The sequence below is a fragment of the Watersipora subatra genome, chromosome 7, assembly GCF_963576615.1.
Source record: "Watersipora subatra chromosome 7, tzWatSuba1.1, whole genome shotgun sequence".
NCBI lineage: Eukaryota > Metazoa > Bryozoa > Gymnolaemata > Cheilostomatida > Watersiporidae > Watersipora > Watersipora subatra.
In genome coordinates this window covers 52464112-52492024 of record NC_088714.1, presented here as the reverse complement: position 1 = coordinate 52492024, position 27913 = coordinate 52464112, and the positions used below count along the sequence as shown (strand labels likewise).

At 35.6% G+C, this 27913-nt stretch overlaps 2 protein-coding genes across 2 annotated transcripts in view; both read left to right on the top strand.

The window, feature by feature from the left end:
* LOC137401119 (uncharacterized) overlaps positions 1 to 27913 on the top strand; it is a 197192-nt gene that overhangs the window by 129133 nt on the left and 40146 nt on the right. The gene's annotated exons all lie outside the window — the stretch shown is intronic.
* On the top strand, positions 847 to 21322 carry LOC137401115 (zinc finger protein 26-like). Its single transcript, XM_068087482.1, has 7 exons — positions 847 to 922; positions 4402 to 4527; positions 5728 to 5784; positions 5890 to 5952; positions 10445 to 10501; positions 15903 to 15962; positions 19467 to 21322. The coding sequence occupies exons 2-7, from the start codon at positions 4461 to 4463 to the stop codon at positions 21176 to 21178; spliced, it is 2016 nt and encodes a 671-aa protein (XP_067943583.1). The 5' UTR covers positions 847 to 922; positions 4402 to 4460; the 3' UTR covers positions 21179 to 21322.

The following is a 27913-nucleotide window of genomic DNA, read 5'->3' as shown; positions in this document are numbered from 1 at the left end:
TTGATAGCATCATTGCGGTAATTGGTAATTATAAAAACATATATCGGTCGACTGTTTCAGTACACTGATTGATTTCTTATCGGTCAACTTCAGTGAGAATACTATACCATATACAAAAACAACTACTAAATGGTTCCTGATTTAACATAAACTACTTAATGATATACATAAGATATAGCACACTTGATTCTACGCTATGTACACATCTAATGTCCTCATAATAACTACTCACAAAAAAATGAATATTAGCAAAACTATGAAAATATGGTGATTTTGGTGGAACTTAATCTTCCTTTAATTATATTTTCATATATCCAAGCTCCAACCCCTTGATATCGCGGTTCCAGGTAACAAACATCATTCGCCACAATTTCCATGCTAAATCTTTACTGTTGTGGCCGCTGTCACAGTCTTCCTTCTAGTATTTTCCAGCTCATTCACTTAGTACAAGAGTTCTTATTCATTTTTTCATGTACTGCAGACATGAGGCATGTTCTTGTTGTAGTTTGATACATTCACAACAAACATTTAGTTCACCTGTGTACCGTGTGTGTATTATGAAGTACATAGTACTTCATAATACACACACTTAATAATACACATAGTGTATTAACGTGCTAGCTAAAACTTGGGCGTTCTACTAGCAATACTTGGCTTGCATACATTAAGGTAGTATATCGTGCATAGCCAAATGTCCTCTAGTAGGAAATGCTATAAGAAATAGATTGTCCAATTTGTTCAACTTCGAGTTGTCCTCTCCTATTTTTCTTTGTATTAAAATAAGCTCCGCCTTAATGCCGTAACGAGCCAAACACTCACATTTGCTAGTTGTAAGACGCAGTAAAACGCTAGACTAGTTCGGTACCATAAATTTTCTCAGAAAGCAAATGTTGGAGAATCTGACGCTCGACAATAATAAAAAGTAAGAGAACATTAAATATTGCTGTCGTGACAGGAAGCTCACATTATATTTTGTTTATTGTATGTATAATTGTTTTCCCTTGCTCATAAGGGTTTATACATTATTGAAAGATTTTATCTACGTAATTAACCACTCTCGGTGCATTAATTAATACAAATGGGTAAACATTTTTATTACAATAATTCTGCGTAGAATTAAGTAAATATTTTAGTTTTTTAAACTTTTTCAAATTTTATTTGTCTAATGTATCATTTTAACGAGATTGAACGTTGCATAGTTTTAAACTGGCCTATTGGTCCACGATATATTGAGGTTTTGTAAAATTTCGTCAAGATGCAAATGCATGCGACAGAAGGACAACATGATAGTCATGATACATTGAGGAGTTTGGTAGCACAGCATGACAGGATACTTTAGATATTTACTCACTTACAGGAATTTAGTAGCCTAAACTGCTTTGGTGCTTCATATACTTCATCCTTCATCTCTCCAATGATATACAGCCCCACAGGTTTGATTAGGGGGCTGTATATCATTGATTTCTCTTAGTCCGCCTCTTCTCCTCAGTCATATTGACATGATAGTTTTTACACCACTGCTTGTTCCATTCGATTTTTTCTTAGCATTTGGTAACGTTTACTTTCTTTCAATTTAGGTGGTATGGCTTTTAAAGGCCTATTTGAATTGGGATCTTTTGGTTGCGCCAATGGCGTATTTTACCAAGTAGCCTACATAGCTATTATAGTATTTTTTTTCTTAACCAATTTGAGTAAACAACTTATTGTTCAATTGAGGTATAAAAATTAACAACACATATTTTATTGAAATATATTCAATGCAAATAAAATTTCATCAATAAACAGGTCAGTAAATTTATCTACATTTATTGAATGATATTTAAAATTCATCTTATCAATTTCACTGAAAACTAAAATTAAGTTACTCTTTTTGTGACTTCTTAACATCTTGATTAATCATATTTGAGGCTCTAATAATGAAGATTTTATAGAATGTGACCAATAAATAATTACTAGTAACAGTTGTAATCTGAGCCTAGCAGATGATATAATAATGTAGTATGATACTATTTATATTAATTAATGATGATGTAACTATTAGTAATATTAGTATACAATATTTAAATATGATATAATAATGTTTATAATTTAGATAATAAATGTAAATGGTAAATTAAAATTGAACAGACAATCAATATAATGTAGGATAATATATATATATTCAAAATAAATATGAAATTACATTTGTTAGATATTATTTTATAAAATTTCTATCAAGTTTCATATAAAAATATTATTATTTATGAACAATGTCATACATTTATCTTTTAAAATGAAATTAATTAGTTTGTTGTTTGCTTGGCTATATCATTATTTACCAAAAAATGACAAGTCACAAGAGTATCTCAAAAGAGAGTTAATGTACTTATTAGTGTGAGAGAATGTAACACAAACCCATAAGTATATAGTATAATATATATATATATATATATATATATATAACTTTATTTTAAATGGAAATTTACTGTCAATCTTGGTATTAGCTAACATCTCAAATCACTCTATGGAAATGTAGTAATACGCTAGAGTGTCGACTGTGATGATTGTCATTGCTCACACATACTCTCATCGTCATTACTATATTTAAAAAAGGTTAAAGTCAGTTCATGTTATTGAAACCAATAGAGAGCGGCTGCCAATAATCCTTTCCGCACCGTCCTGTACATTCTATTTTGTCAATGAAGTATGTATACTGCACCCTCAGGTCACAACATCTTTGTTTTATGGTTTTTCATCTTACTGTGTAGAACGCAATGTTTTTCCATTCCCTTCACATGTCATTTTTTTCGCCGTACGATATCAATAAAGATCGGTCTCGAAATTGAAATTTGATTGCCAGTGTGTTGAATACGTCGCAATAATGAAGATGATGATATTCATAAGGATGATTCATTGAAATCCCTCTCATAACGCCTGAAAGAGATATGATGCCTGCTTTTCCTCAGTTCAGCATTATTCCATATAAGTTGATTAAAGTGAAAACAAAACCAGAAGGAGATAATAAAGATTAGGACAATGACAAAATTAAAGTTTAGTTTAAAATACATACTAAAACGTAGATTCAAGTATGTGTTTAATAAGCTAAATTCATTTAGTGAAATTAAAAGTTGAGCTTATACATCTGCCTCGAGAGTAAAAGCTCTATACGGTACGTACTGTACATTAGTCTTGTTACATTTTATTGCAAATAATAACCACTAAATACACCAAAGTTATTGTAGATAACTCTAGTTACTAAGGTTAATATACCATTTTGTTATTAACTTTTAACATGTACACCACGTATATATAATTTTGGTGGTTTTCACCAGGAGGTGTTTGCATTAGATAATTACTATGAATTTTTATAAGCTTCTATACAGCATTTTTGCCTAACGATGCCAACACCGGATCGAATTAATGTTGTATGGCGGGGTCCACTGTAATTCTTTTTTCATTTTTGAAAATGGAGACTGGAATAGTTTTACGATAATCATTGTTGAATAAGAGGGTCATGCTGAACAAGTGATTTTTTTTGCAGCACGGGTTTTTCAAGACCAATTATTATTGTAAAAAACATGTTATAATATATATTACCTTTAAATATATGTTTTGCCATTTTACTGAACATTTGTTTGGGTGGGATAGTGAGGTAATTATAGTAATTTTTACAAGTGAGCCTGTTACTATCACAGCAAATTTTAAACATCAGTGCGACGCTGTATTGCATGTGTAACCAACAGTAAAACTGGTGCTTGTAAATTAAAATGCTTGTGAATTATATTTAAACTGTAACAAAAACTGTTTCATTTTACTTGGAGAACATCTTAGTACTCATATTTTATCTCTATACAGAAAACAACAGAGATAAAAACTGAAAGATATTTCCAGACTTATTTCCATAGCCACTTCAAGGAATAATAAGATATTTATTTCAATTTAATCTTTATGTTAATATTTATTATATTGTACATTTTATGATAGAATAAAATGTGGAAGTTATGAAAACACTGTGATACTGTGAACATCGCTTATCCCTATTGCGCCACAATTATCACTATCTTATTAAAGTCGGAAAAGGTTTTTAATGCCATCACTCACTGCTTATCATAATGGGGAAAGTCAGCATATTATTTATATCATATCGTAGTTCCAGCACTTCTAGAAAGCCTGTTAGCTGTCATAATAAAGGTGTGAAACACTGAAACATCATGTTAGTCTAACCAATCACCATCAACTATCCTCGTGTCAATCTATTTATTCAGACTTATTGTGCAGTTATACATTTTTACTTCGATTTTCCTAGTATCTGGCCAAAAACAATTGAAATTGATTTCATTCATGAAAAGCTAGTCCCCTCGATCTCTGCGTTGCGGGAACCTGGGTTTTACCTGATCTAGTTTTATGCGATTGCTTTTTTAGATAGATTGATCTCTACATTGAGACATTGGTCCGTCAGATCAGATCCCCACTGTACTGCCATGAAAGCTTCACCAGTAAAATCCGACCCAGAGACAAATAGTTTTAGAGGCAGTCTCTATCCCACCGGTTAGTTAGTGTTACCTAACTGTAAGATAACATTTATCACCCCTGAAGCTTTTTGTATTGTGAATTTTGTGAGGGCTATAGCAGTCTTCTTTAATGTTTTCCTCTCTTTTCTTATCTTTTTTACTCGTCTCATGCCTAGTTGCGCTGTTATAGCCATTTTTTATGTACCCCATTTCCTGTTTGTCGATGTTCCCCATAGCCATGTTTACTGTTGTCATTTCCTCTATTTCCTCTTTAACCAGGTCCTATATAAGCCTGTCTGCTATTGTTATTTCCTTTAGTATAGTCATGTCTACTGTAGCTACTGTATGTTCCCTACAAACATGTGTTATATTCTCATGTCTGCTATAACCTTGACCTCTCAAGTCATAGTGTATTGTAACCACATACTATTCTTATGTATTACTTTAACCAGCCAGTTTAAAGTACTGTTTAAGCTTGTCCTTTTTTGTAGCTCCACTAAATCAATGTTCGTAGGTAGTAAATTATAAATACAGTCAAACATGGATAACTCGTCCACGGATAGCTCGAACATATGGTTAACTCGAACGGTTTCTTTGGTTCGTTCCCACGTAATGATAAATTGCTATAGATAACTCGAACTTGACACTGTTAACTCGAACTGTTTTTTTCCCAACGGCTGCTGAAACGGTTGTTATCGCTTTAGAAAATCACTTTATTCCAAGCCATAGAGGTAAACCTCAACTTTTCGTAATTCATAAGCGTCGCTATTACCACCATCGGCAAAATATTTTTGTCAACGACTTTTCTAAAGGTTTGGTGAAATTTGATTTATACCAAACTACCGCTTAGCAATCGCCCTTCGGAAGCAAGGTAAAGTGAGGTAATCTTTGCATAAACTTCAAGAAAAATCGACAAAATTGATTGTGGGTCAAACGCTCAAAATAAAAAGATGTCTTTTCTTTTGAGCATGTTCATCCGATCAAACGATCAAGTTTTGCCAATGTCAATCTAAAAACGTCCTGGCAATAACATCACCTCAAACAACAAACCAATCTCAAGTGATAGAAAAATCTCTATACTTTTTGATAAAAACGTTTTAAGCTTTACATTAGAAGCATTAAATTTGAAACAAGTCATTTTTGCTTTTGATTTATATTATAGTTTGTATATGTACATGTATCTACTAATAAATAGTTATCCATGTTATCCATGTTTGACTGTATATTTATATTGTAGATATTGAAGTTAAGGTGGAACCTGACGATTCATCATTCAACACAGATAGTAATGAAGGTAATTATGTTGGATAGATTTTTTTCATGAAATCCATGACAACTTATTATATATACAAAAAGCTGCTCATCATTCTCTTTAGACGAACTTTCATATTTATTGTAGAAGTTGCAGAAATGAAAACAGAACCAGAATCCAATGGTGGTGCTGATAACCTCTACCCAACTGGTAAGTTAAAGATTTATCATATAATAGTAATAACTGCCGTTGATAAGCTCTGATGTCAGGTGCTTATGAATTGAATGGTTAAACTGGTTTATTTTAGTGAAGGTGATGATATACAGACGACCTTTGACCTTTTTTGTTCAAGCTAATACAGGCTAGCCATGTCTGTACATTGATAATTGAGTATTGTACATTAAACAGACATAATTGTCTCATACATACCTCTAGGGCATAATATGCGTACAGTATGCATGTACAGTATGCATGTACAGTATACATGAGTGAGTACAGAATGGTTATACCCGCAATAGGTTGCAGTATAATCATAGATCAAATAACTATACTTGTCATTAATATAATATAATATAGTATACTATATTACTATTTTAGAATAGTATAATTTAGTTAATAGGTCTATGAGTATAATATTGACCCTTTGACGAATATAGCAACATTTATGTCATCTATATTTTGCACTCTCTCACAGCAAGAGTGAAATTGCTGTCGCAGGCTCAGCAATTCTTTTAATTCTCTAGGCGCCATTTTTGCATTTCCACGCAAATGCTTTTGTGGCCCGAGTGCCAATTTCTGCTAACCTGCAATGTCTCAGAATTGATGAAACATAATGACCGATGAATGAGCATTATATATTTACAAAATACCTTACAGGATGAAATTATTCGATGAATTTAATAATTCGAGTACAGTCGATTCCGCGAATTATTAAATTCCGCGAATAATTATTTCTATCTTTAATCACTAGGGAGAATAACTACTGCCTCAAAATTAAAAACTAGCCGCTAGGCATATATACTAAACGTAGTTGAGTTCCTAAACCTTTTGAAAATCATAGCTGGGGTTTTGAGCTAACCCCATTGCCAATGAATCACATTTCTTTACAAAATTATTCATGGTTGTCACAAAATATGCAGAATGGCATCATCGCAAAAATAGCCGCTGGGCAGAAGTACTAAACATAGCCGAGTTCGAAAACTTTTTTAAAATCATCGCCAGGGCTTCGATTTTTATTGCCATTGCATCGAACATCTTTACAAAATTATTCAAGGTTTTCACAAGTTATTCGGCATGGCTTCGTCCTCACAAAAATCTTTCCTACAGGTTTTGACATTGAAACCAACCCCATCAATCTCTAATATCGTAGTTGAGTACGATAATGATTCTGATCTGGACATTATGGTATGTATTTGATTTGTAGTGCAGATACGTTTTGCCATAATTAACTGCGTTAGTTAATTCTTTTGTTTAAAAACTCATCGCTTTCATTAAATACTTCAGCTATTGTTTTTGTACTTTCTTTACACTTATTGATATTTTTTGTTTATTGTGTTTACTGCAGATTAATTAAATATAACCTATTCCGATTACGAAAACTAGAGACAAGTAGTAATATTCATCAAACAGGAATATTGGTAGACAAGCAGCCAGTCAGCCAAGACCCTTTCATCAACAACAACTCCTTGATATCGCTACAGCAAACGTGATTGTATTGTATATTTCATTTTATGTATAGACATATTATAATTTATTACAAATTGAGTGTACAAATAAGTTATTTCAAATACAAATAATATTCATCAAACGATAAATAGTGTTAATATAAACAGTTTATTCCATATGGCGGTTGTCTAGCAATAAAAATAAACTAATACTTTTGATAAGTGAATACTAGCGTATAATGGTGCTATCTGACTAGTTATTTTGGTAATAGCAGCTCTATATCACTGTCACTGTGTTGGGTAAATGATGAAGGCGATTATCTCGCTATTACATAGCTGGTAAGGAAGTTATCATCACAACTCTCCCCGTGGCTTACTATTGCAAAGTTCTGCCGGTTTGCTAAAAATTTGTGCTCGTTAAGGCGTTTTTGTTACTTTTTTAAAACAGATATATTCTTCTCGTTAGCAGCTGCGGTCACTTCTACCTTAATTTCAAGACCTCCCTGAATGATTGGTGATCTTCTAAGAATGTCATCTACCACCCTTGCAGTCATTGTGCTTCCGTGTATGATGAAAACTCTCTTTCTCCCACTAAAACAAATAACGAAGTCGTAAGATGGAAAAAATAGATATTGCGTTTTAAATATAGGGTTAACTCTATTGCTAGCCGCAATAGAGTTAACTCTTCATAGAGAGTGACAGTGTTCAGCAGCGAATAAATTAATCCGCAAATTCGCATGAAATGGCAATTTTCGCGAAATTTAACTTCGCGAATTAATTCGTCCTGTAGGGTACTATATTACTATGTTAGTATTGTATAATATAGTTAACAGGTCTATGAGTATAATATTGAGCCTTTGACGAATATAGCAACATTTATGTCACCTATGTTTTGCACTCTCCCACAGCAAGAGTGAAATGCTGTCGCGGTCTCAGCATTTCTGTTAATCCTTTGGGTGCCATTTTTGCATTTCCACCCAAATGCTTTTGTGGCCTGAGTGCCAATTTCTGCGAACCTGCAATAGCTCAGAATCTATGAAACATAATGACTGATGAATGAGCATTATATGTTTACAAAATACTTAGGACAAAATTAATTGATAAATTTAATAATTCACGTACAGTCGATTCCGCAAATTCTTAAATTCCACGAATAATTAGTTTTATTTTTAACGCAAGAGAGAATTATTACTACCTCGACTTGATAACTAGCATTTAGGCAAAGTTAGTAAACGTAGCGGACTTTCAAACATTTTTAAAATAATCGCCAGGGCTCTGAGTTTCTAGCTATTAACTTGTGGCCCAGCGCCTTGACTTGCAATGCTACTGTGCAGTTTGGGCCTCATCATTTCTTTTGCCGTTGTTTTTTTCTGTTTTCATATCTTTCGATGAAATAAAACAAACAAACATATGAGCATAATGCCTTCCGGAACTGAGCTTGAATTTCAATTCTTTCTTATCTCATATCAGTTTTTTTTCTATATACAATAACTAAATGCAAATAAATCCATATTTACCCTTTAAAAAACTTCCTAAAAACAGGATATTACATGACAAATTGTGTTTTAATTGGTCCAATTTGCCATTCACGCTCACAAAGTAATAAATATTTGTCTAGCGGTTATGATCTACAAAGAAGTGACATTATGTACAGTACACTATAGTCTTTTTACCTTTAGGACAGACAGTAAAAGCTAACCGCATAGTGACAGAGATGTTACGTGTTTCAACATGTTCAGTACACTACACTTTACACTTTTGTGACACCACCTAACATAACATAAGCTTTAAATTTAGGTCTGAAATTGACTTATTAAACTGAAATTAACTTAGCTTACTATAGACAGATTAAGAAATAAGTTCAAATCTTACGTGACACAAAATTTAATTTTTCATTCATTTTCAGTTTTTTTTATTTTTCTCCTCCGACTTGGCTGTTTTTGCCTTGCTGTTTTTACCTTCACTTCTAGCCTTTTTAAAAACTTTGTCATACCGATCTGATGAGAAAAACTGAGCGATGCTGTTTACGAAAGTGGCCCAACTTTCATACTCGGCCACTTAGCTGCCACATCAGGAGCCATCTCATAGCTCAAAATTGTCTCTTAACTCAAAGTGAAAATTTGCTTGCGGGAGGGGGAGAGGACAAAAAGAAACTCTCAAAATGAGTTTGTGTGCCAAAATAATAATAGCAGTAATAGTACCAAACAATACTTATAGTACAACACTCACTCAAGTGCATGCATTGCTTGCCGCATCTGCCCGAGAGCACATATTGCTCGAATCTGTTAATCTTTGGACAGACAGAGTCACGTGTGACACAGACCACAGACTATGTCCCGACAGTTAAAAGTTGGGGAAGTGAAGTCCAAAACATTGGAAGGCAATTGACTCTTGATTGTACTTAGTCACAAACTCAAGTATAAGCCCAATGAAGAAATTTTTAACTTGACAATTTTGACGATATACTGTGCTAAGTGCAGATCTATGAGAGCTAAGAAACTTTGAGTAGTTTTTAATAAACTGTGACCTTCGATTGCAAAATAAACACTAAGTTTATAGTCACAAGTGCTTTCTATAAAAAATTTGTTTCAGATATTTTGTTCAAATCAAATTATCTATATATACAGTTCTCAACGTATGTCGTCTGTCTGTCGTTCTGGCTAGTGCTATTAAAATCTTGAAATAAAGAATCCACACCCAAGAAGATTTGATCGCGGACCCTCCTGTTTGCAAGTCCGGCATCATACCATTAAGGCCACAGAGATTAATTTTTTCCGCTAGCTAATATATGTTGCTATATGGGAGCAAATACCCAACGGCTTTGCGTTCTACGCAGGGTCATAGCATAACGTCACAAGAAACTGGTAGCTCGCATTAATAAGCGTACTCAAATTTTCCATTGGCAATGTACCAGGCTAATAGCATGTGGCAAGCAACTCTCATTACATCTCGTTGTTTATAAGCTTATTTTTAATACCCGGGCAACCTCGGGCAGCTCAGCTAGCTGTATTTACATATCTATGGTGTTTATATTGCAGACATCGAAATTATTCTAGAACCAGAGAGTTGTTCATTCAGCACACACTGTGATAAAGGTAAATATATTATAAATCAAGCCGATTTAATAGCAGGTCGAGATTTTGTTTCCAACAGGACTTCAAACACTCCTTTAGTAGGACACTAGTGACCATGTGACACATTAAGAGCTTTTTTATCATCATGTATCTTTCGGATTAGTCCCGGGAAAAGGTTTAATTTTTTTCAACTTTTGCCTAATGACAAAGGGTGTAAAATATTCATCAATTGGCTCAGTTATCTTGATCAGAGGTGAATCGCTTGTTTACTCTTAGATGCCCTGAAACCTTTATTTGAGTGCATTGGCTCAAATAAAGGTTTCAATCCTATTTTCAATCAGGGCTGGAAGGCGCTGTATTTTTCAACCCTTTCCTTATAATGGTGTTCTATTAGAGGGTGACATTTTATTTTCTGACTAGTTGGTCGGAGTTTTGGTAAAATAAATTGAGCCATTTTACTTGCGAAGCAGTGCTAATTATGTCGCCTATACTTAGCATCCTCTTTCTGGCAGAGCGACATTAATGCTGTCGAGCTCAGCACTTTTTCTAAATGGTTTTTCACATAAGTCGAAGTATCAGATCGAGTTAAACAAAAAATTATTTTTAGCAAAACATATTGCATGAACACAGTTGTTACTTATTTCGATGGCATTGCTTTTTAAGTTTTGAGAACAAAACCGAAAAGCTTTTGAGTTACAATACGCTTTTAAATACGCCGTAATAATGGCTGCTATTACATCGTATGGTGCTCCTCAAAAGAATTTTCATTGGTCATTAAAAGGTTTTAAAGTCTTCATATCAGTCTATAAACCACCTTATGGACGAATCTAAAAACAAAGGATCAGATTTGTGCCTCATGGTGTGTTTGCACTGGCCGACACCGACTCCAATTAGCTGCCAGTACCCCGATTCAGACAGGTACCTCAGACATTTCACGCATGGGTACCGACACCGACTCCCCCTTTACACTGCAATGATCAAACTATTTTTGTCGGTACCAACAGCGAATCACAGCGCTTCGCCGTTCTGACCTTCACCCGACCACGCCAAGACGAGTACACATAAAAATCAACGCGCTTGATGTGGAAAACTATATAGTAGTACTAGACTACTACTGCTGCTCCTACTACTACCGCTAGAAGCAACTACTGTATGCCGTATGGAGTCTTCCGATGACGATGAAATTTTGTTGATGGCAGGATCGACTGCGGCAGCTCTGACAGTCTATATGATGGAGGAGGAACAGGTTTGTTTGATATATTTATTTTGTTGTTGTTTGTTGGTAGTAGTAGTACTAGTTATTAGTTATTGTTTTGTGTGTGTGCGCAAGTAGCTTTTTAGTGTACGTTTGCGTGTCACGACTGCTATCAACATACGTACCAGTCTAATGTACTACTATTTATTTAAATAATATTATTATTACACTCACTACTATAATATAACTGCTAATGATTTTCAATAGCTTCACTGAGGTCAGTTTTCGGTGATGGCTGGTACCAAAATTGTTGGTCAGAGCGTGAGTATGTTTAATGATGATATTACTCCGTCCTTTAGTGGTCTCAATCTTCTCATGTGTTTTATGCAGAACCATTCAGATAGGCGGAAAAATCGTACATGGACATGTCCTATGACAAGCTCAAGGCAAAGGAGTGGTTCTTATTATGCCACTGTGCCACTACTGATACATGATTATGACGATAACGATGATGATGACAGTGGACTTCCATCAAATCGTGTTGGAACATTTAGAAATTATTTCCGAATGACACGCAAGCAATTCGATCTGATATTGAAAAAGGTAGAACCCCTTATAGCCAAGGAGAACACTGGACTCCGAGTCGGCATAAGTGCTGAACAAAGACTGATGGTGACACTGAGGTATTTAGCGACTGGGACAAGTATGACACAATTCCATTATTATTGGTGTATATCTGTCACCTCCCTGTCTGCAATCGTACCAGAAACATGCCACGCCATTTACACATCTTTGTGTGCTGATTATCTCAGGACACCTACCACAGAGCAAGAATGGATTGAGATTTCCAGGCAACTAGAGGACGATTGGAACTTTCCTAATGCACTGGGTGGGTTCTGTGAAAATTCCAAATTATTCAAGCCATGTGCACACATACACACATACACACTGTGTCCTTTTGTTGCAGGCGCTCTTGATGGGAAGCATATCATTATGGCGAAGCCTTGGCACGCAGGTTCTGGATATCACAATTATAAAACGCAGGAGTCAATAATACTCATGGCTATGTGTGATGCCAATTATTCGTGAGTGTAACAATGAAACTAACTACTGTGTGTGTGTGCAATCTTTTGATACTTTTTCAAGCATGACCATCATGGTTGGACCACCCATCCAGCTTGAACTCACCAGAACCAAACTTTGCAGTTTGATAGTTTAATACTTCAAGAGTATGGTAAGCAATATTTAAAGTGGTTAAATTTATGCTTTCAGATTCACTCATGTTGATGTTGGAGCACAAGGTAGAGCTTCAGATGGTGGTCTATTTGGGAGATCCACCTTGCAGCTGGGAATTGAAGGCAATACCCTAAACTTTCCCGCTGATCGATGTCCCCAATTCCAATCAGGCACTACCACATGCCATCTTGGCGGATGAGGCCTTCCAGCTACAAACCAATCTTATGCGACCTTATCCAAAACGCACTTTGAATTATGGGCGAAGGGTGTGTATATGAATAGTCCAATGATATATAATCACAATATATCTATTTGTAATATAATTATATATTTATTATATAATTAAATATATCTATTACAGATATTCAACTACAGACTCTCAAGATTGAGAAGATTGATCAAAAATTCTTTTGGTATTCTTGCAAATACTTGTCGAATTTTACTGCGCAGGATTGATCTGGAGCCAGAAAAGACAAAAACTTTAGTTTTGGCTTGCTGCATTTTGCACGACCTCCTGAGGAAATCAAGAACACCACCACGAGGTGCACCACCTCAGACTCAAAATGATGAGGCTCAAGATTATGGGGAACAGCTGCCAGGACTTGCCCCTATTGCTCTAAGGCCGACTGCAGCAGCAAGCCGAGTCCGTGATGCATACTGTCATTATTTTAACACTATAGGAGCTGTCTCTTGGCAGGAACAAATGGTGCCACAGCTTTAGGATTATGATATATTTGGCTTATATAGTACATGTAGTATAATAGTTATCATGTGTTCAAGGAACATGTTCATGTTTATTTTAATATCCATTAAGACGAATATACACATATTCAGATATCTTTAGGGAGTCTCAGGAACACAATAAAGTGATTTAGGGGCACGTGACTGAGTTTGACTAATATTGAACCGAGGGATTTCTTGATTTTGGGGTGATGGGGCTGGGCCATGATTGAATGGGGGTGATTGGATTTGGGTTGTTTGTGTTGGGCCAGGATTGAATGGGGGTGTTTGGGTTTGAGCTGCAGGTGATTGGGCTGGGTCGTGATTGAATGGAGGTGATTGGGTTTGAGTTGCAGGTGATTGGGCTGGGTCGTGATTGAATGGGAGTGATTTGGTTTGAGTTGCATGTGATGGGGCTGGGCCAAGATTGAATGGGGGTTATTGGATTTGGGTTATTTGTGCTGGGCAAGGATTGAATAGGGGTGATTGGATTTGAGTTACATATGTATGGGCTGGGCCATGATTGAATTGGGATGATTGGGTTTGAGTTACATGTGATTGGGCTGAACCATAATTGAACTGGGTTGGAACAGGATTGTACTGGGATTGGTGCTGGGTGTAGGGTGATCGTTGAATATCTGTGATATTGAAAGCGATGTTGTGAAGGAGCTGTTGGATTTGTACCATGGCAGTTGACCCATGAATAGGAAAGAAAGACTGCTCAGTGCTGAGCAACTCTACAAGTATGCTAGGGAAAACATTGCTGGGGTGGAGGTGTTTTATGTACCCACTGAAAAATGGGTACATAAAACCATAAAATAGCAGCGAATATACCAGACAGTCGCAGAACAAGCAATGGTTTTGGAACCAAGGTTCAAAGCAACACAACGGGTCTTTGGTTGTCGGGACCAGCACTGGTTCAAGCCATTCAGTAGAACAGCCATTGAAGTTTGCAAACTTTCACCACTGGTTGATGAAAAATGTATGCTGCAAGGATACAAAGTTGGGAAGACTGATGACTCACATGTTACCAGCAATACCTTAACACCTCAACCCGGACAATATCTGGCCTGTATATATGATGGTCAGTGGTATATGGGGATGGCAATTGGTTTTGATCAAGGGAACAATGATGTTAATGTGAGATTCATGCACAAAGGCTCAACAAACAGTTTCACTCGGCCAAAACGAGATGACATCTGCTGGGTACCACAAGAGCATGTTCTATTAGCTGTGGCGCCGCCATCAACCACCAACTTGGGCAAAAATATGCATTTGAAGCTACGACAATGGATAACATTGGGGAAAGTAAGTTAGGAAAATATTATAAGGCTCATTACTATCACAATCACAAACCACAAACACACAGCAAATTTGAACTTGGTAAGATAATAACCAGCCAAGTTAAAGCTTGACAAGGGGAGATAATCTCATTAAATTAAGGCTATTTACAAAGGTGTTGGGAGGGCATTTGGAACTATATTTTAAGCATTTTACGGTCTGAAACACAAACTTTTGATGGTTTTAATGAAATCTCCGTGTGTTAATTAATGTAAAACATGAGAAAAATGTGTGACTTTTTTAAACCAAAGGTTGAACTTGACCTATACTTTTGCAGGAATTCGGCAAAGACGTTCATTTTGTATGGCTTGTAGACGCTGAACCGACGCATCTACAGAGAAGATGAGACTAGTTTTGATATCTGAGGCCTAGAGGAATTCATAAATCTCAACAGAAAGAACATCAAATTATATGTTAAGGGTGATAATTGTTTTAGAATAATTACTAAAATAGCATTTTCGGTCATTTTGGGTCAAAGTTATCTCCCACATTATTCATCCAAAAAAGTATTACAAAACTCTTAAATTTATTAAATTATATTAAAACTTATTTGTTTCTGTAAATATGGAAAATGTGTGTAGACCCAAAATATCTAGACCTTTAACTTGTATATTCTTGAATTTATAGGAGTCTCAATTCAGCTAGATGTGCTATGCCCTCAAACTCGGGCGACAAATGGTCAAAGTTCAAATCCTCATAGCACCTGAACTGATGACCCTAAAAGATCAAAATTTGGGATGTAAGCGTTTATCAACATGGGCAACAGCATATTAAAAAAATCATCAAAATTTGAGACTGAGGTTTTTACAGTTACACTTCGCAAATTCTATGCCAATTATATTTTCAAGGAATTCACCTCAACTTAGTAAATATTGGAGACAATTCTCATGGTTATGTTCTCTAGATGACCTCTTATATTTATTGTTGAAGATGCAAAAAGGAGAATAGAACCAGAATCCGATGGTGGTGCTGAAAACCTCTACTCAACTGGTTAGGTAAAGATGTATTAATAGTGATAATTGTTGTTGATAAGCTGTGATGGCTGTTAGTTGAATGGATATGATAATTACCTCCCTCTATTGTCTCACAAACTGGTTTGTTAGTAAAACTAGAATACTAAATCCGACTATAATCTATCGTGTCATTCTCTATTAAGTCACATCAATGATATACAGCCCCAAAGGATAGCCGACGGCGCTCATATGGCTGGGGTTTAATGATGAAGCTCTGTTGGGATTAACCCGAACACGACACCCGAACAAACAAATATGCTGAATAAAGCACCTTGTAAATTTACGAATATTATGAACTATAGTGGTTATTTTAATTATCTGTTGAATTCATTTTGTTGTCAAATAAATATAGTATCCCAATATTGTCACCGTTATGATCAGTCAGTTGCCATTCACAAGCATTCGTGATATTAATAGTCACAATCGTAAAATAGCTCAAATTCGGTTTTGCATTTAGATTTTGAGTATGAAAACTACACTGCACAGCTTTGCCTGCTGTCCCATCTTATTGGCAAGGTAAAACAATGTGAAACCGATGAAAGACGTTGTCATTTTATATTAGGGGTGGCAAAATATTAATCAAAAACTAGAAAAGAAATGCCGTTGTTCGGGTAATTATATTCAACTTTAGGCATATACTACGACCTTTACTAATTTTAAAATTACTAAAAGTAGGTAATTTGAAATGTTTTATTTTGAATAGATACATTATTTTGGTTAGGTATTACCCCTACATTGCAGAAATTCAATGTTTGCTATTGTGACCCGCGGGGTCTACTGGCTGAATAAGCTAATGAAACGATAACAGCGATTCGTGTTTTCTAAAACCTAACAAGGCAACGCGACCGCCCCGCGAGAGTTGTGTTTGCTTTGAAATCCAGGCTAGCACAATCCTAATAGAGCTCCATCATTAAACCCCGCCCATATGAGCGCCGTCGGCTATCCTTTTGGGCTGTATATCATTGGTCACATACATCTTCATAGATGTTTTTAGTACAACTTGTCAGAGTACTTCAGTTTTATATAGCCAGTCCTGTTTGTTCTGGTTGCTATATCAACATGCTCACCGCTGGTTTTAACACTCATATTTTGGTACAAATTCTTGAGACTGTCGACACAACATTTCCGGTGGTCGTAGTCATTTTTAAATTTTTTGCTAATGGATAAGGTAAGCAATAACACATTTTGTTTTGTGTTCATTTGCAGAGTGTAGCCTTTTTGAAATCATGTGAAAAAGACAATGACAGGCTTATAAGGATTGTTATTAGCTGAGTTCGTGTGTTGGACACGTTTAGCTCGTGGTCTTCACAAACACATGACCAGGGTATAGATGACCAGGGTATAGATGACCAGATCATGACTCAAACTGAGAGTTGACTATTGTTTTGATAAAAATATAAAATTGTTTCTCTGTACGTTTGTCACATGATGGCATTTTTCCTTCAAGTTAGCTTTTACTGCATTCAGACTAAATTTGGACAAAACACTTTATGAGCTTCATTCTTTCATACGTTAAAACTCGCTTTAGAAGCTTTTTCTAGTCTTTATATTAAACTTCATCGAGTCCAAACCTTCCAGGTTTGCTTTATTAACAATACGTACCAGCTGATTCCAAGTACGTACATTTCTGATGAAACTGCTGATTACCGTAAAACCTCTAATTGAGCGCCATCTCTATTTTAACGTCACCTCTATTTAACCGCCACTATGAGAGGAGGTTGGAAAATAGAGCATAATATTTTATTTCAACGCCACCTCTATTTGACCGCCATTTTGACAATCAATAATTGATCTCTATGAATCCATAATATCGAGTGAACAGTAGAAAGGTGTTCACAAAATCGTGTTAATAATATATCGTTTACGTCAATAACAGTAAGTTTTCTAGTTGTCCAAATCGAAAGCTTTTCACTTTTTTGTTAAAACTTTAAAAGCAACACTATAGAAATGATTAATAACTGTCTCAGGCTATTAGTAGTTCCTTGTCCTTGTAAGCGCTGTCTTGATACTTTGAAGTACCTGCATACAACAAAACAGGTTTACATTTATGATGATAGCTTAACGACTGGTTTTAGGCCAATTGTTACGTTTAGCGAAACTCTTACGCGTTGCATTTGTGCTAAATGCAACGCGTAAAAGTTTTGCTCTGCCAAAAAACTTAATCCGACGCTAATATCAGTTAGTTCAGCTCTGCATAAAAATAGTTGAGGACTTGTTTGGACGCAAATATCGACTAGTTCAGCATTGCAGGAGAATAGTTGAGCTCAGAAGACATTGTGGAAGGTAGTTGACAATCATAAAATGTTTGTCCTATCAGAAGCAACAATCAGAACGCAGCGATGCGAGCAAATGATGCCAATATTTTAGTTTGAAAAGTGTTAATTTTGTTTCTGCTTGTAATATAAGTATGGTTTGTTTATGTCTCTTGTTCATCAATATATATTTGTAGCAGTCGATAGATTATCATTATATAACTTTTAAATTTGCAAATTTATAGCATATTATTTGATAGCATCATTGCAGTAGTCTGATTTTACAATTGATCGACTCTCATAACTCATCTTCTATTGCACATGAAAAGCTAGTTTTGGCTGCAAACTTTAGCAAACATATCAATGAGTGCAATGAGTTTTTATGAAACATTGACGAATAAAGATCTAGAATAAAAGTATGTCTTCAAATTTAGAATGAAATAAAAATTGAAATCTGCAATAAATTGTCAAACAGGACGCACGCTATAATATCACCGCAGGTTAATTGTCAGCAATAGATATCAACTGTTAGAAATATTTCTCCGTTTCTCAATGCATATTTATTAAGAGATCTTTAAGAAGTTGGAGGTAATTTAGCAGATTTATTGCATCCAAAAGGTTTAATATCACACCATCGTAAAGATAGGGCAAAATATAGGCGAAAATCGCTTCCCCGTAAAAGGGCTAAATTTATCTTCCCACAATTCTGATGAGCCGTTTGAAAAAAAAACGCCAGCCTCCATTTAAATGTCACTTCCAATCGACCACCACAGTAAAGGAAAGGTTGAAAAATAGAGCGCCATGACAGTCAATTGGAGGTTTTACGGTATATCAACTTATTCAAAAAGGATAGATACTCGAGTGCCACCTAACATTTTTCTAAATCAAATTATACTACATCTAGAAGTTGTTATTGTTATTTGTCCATATCAAGGATGTGATTGTTGCAACATGAGGTAAGATGCACACATAAATAGGAACATATTTAAATCTAGTCATCTGAAAAATCCTTTCATCGTAGATGCTTTACATCTGATGGTTGGTCCTTGACGTTATACAGTGTGTCTGACTTGTTACATACGGTATTACGCATATTTGCAATGAAAACTCGTAAAGAGTCTTCTTATGTTCCTTACAGGGATTAAATGGCTTTTTTATGATATAAAATTTCTTGAGTGTGTACCATACTACTAAGCTTGTGGGACAGAAACTATGAACTTATATTATAGGTAAAAAATGTGGACACAAATCTTTTCAAAAAGATCAAAATGATATATTTGGAAGATTATCCACTACCACTGTAAAGACAAAAGTAAATGGTCTCACCCCTAGAAAACCTCCTCAGTGTGAGCTATGCAGTGCTAGCTTTGCTCGCCGCAGTACTCTAACAACTCACATGAGAACACACACTGGAGAGAAGCCATTTCAATGTATGATATGCTGTAGTCGATTTGCCCAAAACCAGTCTCTAACACTTCATATGAGGACTCACACTGGAGAAAAACCATACCAGTGCAAGATATGCAGCAGTCGATTTGCTCATCGCCATAATCTAACAGATCACATAAAGACTCATACTGGAGAGAAGCCATTTCAGTGTGAAGTATGCAGTAGTCGGTTTGCTCGTCGCTATGAACTAACAATTCATATAAGGACTCATACTGGAGAAAAACCATACCAGTGCAAGATATGCAGTCGTCAATTTGCTAGTCACAATAGTCTAACAAGTCACATGAAGACTCATACTGGAGAGAAGCCATTTCAGTGTAAGATTTGCAGTAGTCAGTTCGCTCATCGTCAAAATCTAACAAGTCACATGAGGACTCACACTGGAGAGAAACCATTTCAGTGTAAGATATGCATTAGTCAGTTTGCTCAATGCAGTACTCTAATTGGTCATATGAAGACTCATACTGGAGAAAAGTCATTCCAGTGCAAGATATGCAGCAGTCAATTTGCTCGTCGCCAGAATCTAACAAGTCATATGAAGACTCATACTGGAGAGAAGCCATTTCAGTGTGAAGTATGCAGTAGTCGGTTTGCTCATCGCCATGAACTAACAAGTCATATGAGGACTCACACTGGAGAAAAACCATACCAGTGCAAGATATGCAGCAGTCGATTTGCTCATCGCCATAATCTAACAGATCACATAAAGACTCATACTGGAGAGAAGCCATTTCAGTGTGAAGTATGCAGTAGTCGGTTTGCTCGTCGCTATGAACTAACAAGTCATATACGGACTCATACTGGAGAAAAACCATACCAGTGCAAAATATGCAGTCGTCAATTTGTTAGTCACAGTAGTCTAACAAGTCACATGAAGACTCATACTGGAGAGAAGCCATTTCAGTGTAAGATTTGCAGTAGTCAGTTCGCTCATCGTCAAAATCTAACAAGTCACATGAGGACTCACACTGGAGAGAAACCATGTCAGTGTAAGATATGCATTAGTCGGTTTGCTCAATGCAGTACTCTAATTGGTCATATGAAGACTCATACTGGAGAAAAGTCATTCCAGTGCAAGATATGCAGCAGTCGATTTGCTCGTCGCCATAATCTAACAAGTCATATGAAGACTCATACTGGAGAAAAACCATACCAGTGCAAGATATGCAGTCGTCAATTTGCTCGTCGCAATATTCTAACAAGTCATATGAAGACTCATACTGGAGAGAAGCCATTTCAGTGTGAAGTATGCAGTAGTCGGTTTGCTCATCGCCATGAACTAACAAGTCATATGAAGACTCATACTGGAGAAAAACCATACCAGTGCAAGATATGCAGTCGTCAATTTGCTCGTCGCAATAATCTAACAAGTCATATGAAGACTCATACTGGAGAGAAGCCATTTCAGTGTGAGATTTGCAGTAATCAGTTTGCTCATCGTCATAATCTAACAAGTCACATGAGGACTCACACTGGAGAGAAACCATTTTAGTGTAAGATATGCATTAGTCGGTTTGCTCAATGCAGTACTCTAATTGGTCATATGAAGACTCATACTGGAGAAAAGTCATTCCAGTGCAAGATATGCAGTAGTAGCTTTGCTCAACATTATGGTCTAACAGCTCACATGAAGACTCATACTGGAGAGAAGCTATTTTAGTGTAAGATATGAAGTAGTCAGTTTGCTTTTTGCCATACTCTAACAATTCATATGAGGACTCAAACTGGAGAGAAACTGTTCCAATGTAAGATATGCAGTAGTAGCTTTATTCAATGCTATCTTTTTAAAATGCACACGAAAACTCATACTTGATGGGAGCCATTTCATTATAAGACATACAACCGTACGTGTTCAACTGTATTTGGATACATATGTATACTCTGATTTGATTGTGTAAAAATTGTATAGTCAGTCCTAATTTTGTTGTGTGATCACATCTGTTGTATATTGATTTATGGTTTTATTATCTTTTTATGATTAAAATACTGAGCATTGTGTTCAAAAGCTACATGCATGTTTTCCATTAAATGGTAAGCTTAGGTTCAGTTTGGTTGAACAACATTGAACATGACTAACATCTGCAACCATTTGGATGTGGGTACACTGGCTGATCCACTCGACCGAACCTTCTGATGTCGGAAACATCGAATCAATTACTTTTGTAATTAAATATTTGTAGCAAAGCTTAAATCTTTATAGTGCATGAAATCTTTTACGCGCTTGTTGAGCAATAGTTCACAAAACAGTTAAGGTTTTCTGTTATATATATTGTTAGATATTTTAGTTGAATTTTGGTTGAGAAAACAGTTTGAATTTGAGTTGTGTATCTCGCTGGCCTGCTTGAAGGTTACAAAACACAATTTTTATGGTATTAACAGCAGCAGATAACATTAAAGATTCTGGTTTTAATGCTTGTTTAATTATGGAAAATATTGTGTATAAACCGCCAACATGTATAGGCTACAACACGAGCCTTATAGACAGTTTTTTTCCGTTACAGGTATACAGAGTGTATAAGCTACGCACACTGATTTTCCATTTGTTTAACACCCCGGCAAACCTCTATTTGAATGCCACTTTTATTTGACCGCCACCTCTATTTGACCGGCTCTGACATTCTTTCTCTTTAGAAATCCATAATAGCAAGTGATCGGTCGAAAAATGTCCACAAAATGGTACTAATAATGACTTGGTTATATCAATAACAATTAAGTATTTCATTGTATCTGTTCGTATCAACATCCGTTTTCCAACTCCAAAGGTTCTCGTTTTTTTGTTAAAATTTGGAAGTCAACAACGTAGACATAATTAGTAATTGTATCAGGCTAATATTAGTTCATTTTTTGATGCTAACTTAATTCTTCGACGTACATATATGTGAAAAACGGTTCACATTCACGATGGTATATGAATCACTACTTTTAGGCTAAAATTTGTGCTTAACGACTCTGCTTAAGGTTCACTACTTGTGTGAAATGCAACAAGTAAAAGTTTTGCTTTGCTCAAAGAATTGTTTGGATGCTGGTATCAACCAGTTGGGCAGCGCAGAAAAAGGGTTGAAATCAGAAAACATCGTAGAAGGTATTGAAACCATAGAAGCCACAATAGCCAGAAGCTATAGTAGCCACAAGATGTTTGTTCCATCGAAAGCAACAATCAGAATGCAACTGGTCAAGCAAATGGGGCAAATACTTTTGTTTCAAATTTGTTAATGTTTGCTTCTGCTTAAATTGTAACTACAGTTCGTTTATGTCACCTGTACTTGAAAGGTTGACTTGCACCAAAATTCATATTACAGTTATTTGGTATCAAAAGATTCACCATGTCTTAATCTGCTGTGTCGACTCAAAAATCCAATTAATGATTAGTTCTTTGATATTTACCGTCAACTGAAGATATTGCTCGTGAGAATTTACAGTTTCAATTGTATGCTTTTGGGAATGCACTTGAACCTGGCTGTTTAAGCGAGATGTAGTATATATTTTTAAGAAACACGCAAATTTCCATTTGATTATTTTACGTTGTTAATATTTCAGCAAACTAAACTTGACTATTATTTTATATTTGAGTTTAATAAATTTGTACAAAAAGTAATATGTTTTCAATTATATCAATAACTTTTAATTAATAAACTGTAGAGGAAACAATTTTCTGAATTTCTTTAAATTTTCGATAGCCATGTCACGTACTAAACGTAGCAGTAATGTCAGAGCTGAAAACCTTAAAGATAGACTTGCACATACCTTTAGTATATTCTATCAGAAAGTATAAGTGTAGTTCTATCATTTCTACTTGTTTTTGATAATTGAGGTAGTCAGACTGCTAGATGTTTCAAATTTAAAACCGACAAAACTTTATCGCTGTTAAAACGCTCAGAAGAAAAATACAGTCAAACATGGATAACTCGAACTTCACGGGACCGAGCAAAAGTGTTCGAATTATCAGAGCGTTCAAGTTATCAGAGCACTGTCACAAGTCCATGTAGTTACTTATTTGTTAGTAGATACATGTACATATACAAACTATAATATAAATCAAAAGCACAAATGGCTTGTTTCGAATTAAATGCTTCTAATGTAAAGTTTAAAACGTTTTTATCAAAAAGTATAGAGATTTTTCTATCACTTGAGATTGGTTCATTGTTTGAGGTGATGTTATTGCCAGGACGTCTTTTAGATTGACATTGGCAAAACTTGATCGTTGTTGAAATGCTCAAGAGAAAAGACATTTTTTTCTTTTGGGGGTTTACCCACGATCAATTTTGCCGTTTTTTCTTGAAGTTTATGCAAAGATTACTTTACTTTACCTGGGATTCGTTAAGAGCAACACTCCGAGGCAGTTCAATTAGAAGTTTTACGAGGTTTTACGTACATTCTATATCACTCACGCTTTTTTAATAGATACTTATTGAATGTACACACGTATTCTGTGTTTAGGTCAAACGATGAATAGTGTTTTGTAGCTAAGACAACGTATATGTTTAATTACAACAATTTTTAAGTCGTTTTAAACATTCAATATTCCAACAATGATTCCACATGGAATCAACGTCGGAAAACTATTCATCACGGGCTAGCTGTTTTACGCCACGCACTCAAGGATTTTCGCCACGCACATACAAAACAAAAACAACATGCGATTTTTGTTTTGTATGTGCGTTGCGAAAATCCTTGCACGCGTGACCCGGCTAGCCCGTGCTATTCATCGTATAGCAGTATAAATCAAATTTCACCAAACCTTTAGAAAAGTCGTTGACAAAAATATTTTGCCGATGGTGGTAATAACGACGATTATGAATTACGAAAAGATGAGGTTTAGCTCTATGGCTTTGAATAAAGTGATTTTCTAAAGCAATAACAACCGTTTCGGTAGTCGTTGGGCAAAAAAACAGTTTGAATTAACAGTGTTGAGTTCGAGTTATATATAGCAATTTATCATTACGTGGGAACGGACCAAAGAAACCGTTCAAATTAACCATGTGTTCGAGCTATCCGTGGGCGAGTTATCCACGTTTGACTGTATCTGCACAGATTTGCCCTAAAAATATAGGGGCGCGACTGCCTGTCTCTCTCTTGTATTTACAACGGCTATTGCTATCGAAGTCGAGTGCTACACGGCTCTATCGGCTTACATTTTAATTTGTGTTCCCTCATAATCGTCAGAATAAAGTTTCAAATCTAGCTACATATATATTGCTATAAGTATCTCAAATGCCTAAAATAAAGTAATTAAAAATATTTCCTATTAGTTTTCTCTAAATGCCGCGTTGTAAAATATTCTGCCGGCCTTTACTCAGACACGACCTACATGTAGAATGTAAAAAATGCTGCATAAATTCAACAGAAGTGAGTATGGTTTTCGTTCATATGTTTTCTAAGGGAATTCCACTAGTCGTGGAGCTGCAACTACTCTGTTCTCCTAGCGAGAGCGCTCCCTATATATACATATAATTTCTCATAGCATATAATGGAAGCGGGCAGGCAACCACATAGGAAATAATGATTAATAGAGTCGCTAATGCGTTGGCTTAATAACGGCCAAACTAACAAATTATTACCGATAAAACATATAATAAAGACAGACACAATATGCAAAATATATATAAGAGTAATTATATGCGAGTATATAAGGATAAAACATCAGAAATAAATTCGTAGCCCAGCGTCCGCCACAGCTTACACATATGAGTACTAACTACGAGTCTGTCAGTCTACGGTAATTAAGTCGTCGAGTAAACTTAGTCCATCAGGGCCTTTGTATCAGCAAAGTTCTCAGTTGCTACCCACATGAGAAACTAGTTGCTATAGATAAAAATAAGCAAGCCGCAACTTCGAAAAAGTATGTTCAAATATATGGCAAAATCAACTTACCCTTAAAAAAGTCATTTATAGTTAACGTTATCTAGTCATCAATAGTATTGATTGGTAGAAGAAAGTTTACTGCTCCCATTTGATTTGTTGATTCAAGTACTAAACAAATGGTATTTTGAGTTGATTAAAATAGTTAATTCAAAAAACAATGTAAAGTTCTTTAAATTCAATTAGCCCAACGATTCCACTCTGAAAATACACTTGTATGACAAAGGGTTAATAAAGCCCTTCCTGCTCCTAGTTGGTGGAGTGGACTCACCTGTTTTCACTTAGTAGTGTGGAGCATATAGAACTTTTTGAGTAGCTCTTAATATTTGGTTCGCTGGAATTGGGTCAAACTATGCAAAAGTACCTGTCGATACCGCTCTGATTACACTTCATAAACCCTTTTGAACCCTATCTTGTCTATTAGACCAGGATTTGGCACAGGTGGCTATGATGTATTCAATGTATTCTGCAAATCATGTTTTGCATTATCTTTAACATTATTATTTTATTATATGATTTTTACAAGCAAAAAGATTTGAACATCTCAGCAAAAAGTTTTTGTTAAAAACATCCATCCAAGTCGTGGCCACTCACATAGTTTCCGCTCAAACAATTACTCTACTGCAGTAAACTCAAACTCTGTATATATCATATCTGGAATTCCTCTTCAGCATTGGTCCTATAGGATATGTAGCTTTCACTATGTTGTATACGCCAGTTGATAGTGGTCATCACTCTGCTCTTGTAAGTCATGGGTGTGTTCAAAATACCAATCATCTGTAGGTGCATGACTTCCTCTCTCTTTGCATACCATGTTGTGCATCTCATGTTCCTGCAGCTTTTCAAATGGTTTCAGACTCTCCGCTTCTGTATGCTCGGGTACTAACAAAATATTACTTTCATTATTTTTGGATAACATATTGAATGTTACTTAGAAGCTCTATGCCATCTAGTAAAATTTGAAACTACAAAAATTCAAATAGCTGTGAACATTATCATGGTGGTGTCGGTAGTTATAATAGGCCACTCTCATTAAACCTGGTTTTATAAAGTGTGGAATCTCCTGCACATCTGCAACACACTTGACTTGACACTTGCTAAATATGGAATATGCTAAACAATACACTGCTTTATACCATATTTAATTGCGCGATTAACATTGACTAAACTATAATACCTACATACACAGGATTACAATGTATTCAAGTTAAATAAATTCCAACTATGAAAAATCAATGAACGATAATCTTATAAACAATTGAAGCATGCGTTTAATTTTACTAACATTTAGAAACAAATACATCAACCCCATAGAAACCTCAGTTAAGGGATTTGTTTGCCAGAGAGGCCAGGTTTGACAAAGAGGCCAGTAAATTTTTGATGTTGGGCACTGTTTCTTCCGTAGGGTTCTGTAAAGGAGGATAAGATAGATTGGTGCCTTTTTGTTTTTACACTCACTGCTAGAACTAGGCTCGGATCTTTTGTGAACAGGAGGGGTTTGAAATGCAACTAGATCTGAGTAGTCATCATCATCATCGATGAGAATAGGTGAAGCTCTAACAAGTTTGATATTACTAACATTAAAGGTCTAACAAAAAGGGTATGAATGGAATTCAAAAGTTTTTTTACAATTTTATCAAGTTGTATACACTTTCTAATGAATCGTTTGTCAAGACTCAAACTCACAAGACAAACCCGAAAGATTGAAATTATATTACCTGAGATTTGAGGGAAGATAAACCCGTGCGTTCAACAAATTTCGCTACCCGTGACCCAGCTGTAATACAGACTATCCTGATGATGTGTACGGTAAATTTTCACAACGATTTCTTTCATGTAGTGTTGATGCCAGTACCAGCATTGGAACCACTGATTGGACTGGAGGCCATCGGTGGATACATATGCACTAAGTTAGACTCGCCGAAATACGGGTTAAATAGAGAAGTCGATTGATGATTGCTTCTCTGATATTTACTGTCAAATATGGATTTAGCTTGTGGTAAGTGGTTGTGCTTGTGGTAGTCACAATCGTACGCTTCGATAAACGTACTCTAACATCATGGTGTTACGCGATAGAAGCTAGTTTTTAGAAGACACAACTACTAGAAAAAGAATTTATATACGATAGTCATACCACTTACTAAACGTAACACTAGTGCCAGAATTGAAAACCTTAATTAATAATAACCTACAATAGATAAGCAAAGTTGTAAAAAGTTGGCTTGCAATAAAATTCACTTTACAGTTATTTGGTATCAAAAGATTCACCATGTCTTATTATGTTGTGTTGGAGGTGCCAAATATCTGGAAATGTGATTACAAGCTCTTAAAAGCTCAAAAACGGAAAGCCGCCATAGATTGGAATCTC

What these genes read in the sequence shown, in the direction of transcription:
- LOC137401115 (XM_068087482.1), top strand. Translation starts at nt 4,461, where the DNA reads ATGAAAGCTTCACCAGTAAAATCCGACCCAGAGACAAATAGTTTTAGA. An exon ending in CAACACAGATAGTAATGAAG is followed by an intron (nt 5,785 to 5,889) that starts GTAATTATGTTG and finishes TATTTATTGTAG; the next exon opens with AAGTTGCAGAAATGAAAACA. An exon ending in CAGCACACACTGTGATAAAG is followed by an intron (nt 10,502 to 15,902) that starts GTAAATATATTA and finishes TTATTGTTGAAG; the next exon opens with ATGCAAAAAGGAGAATAGAA.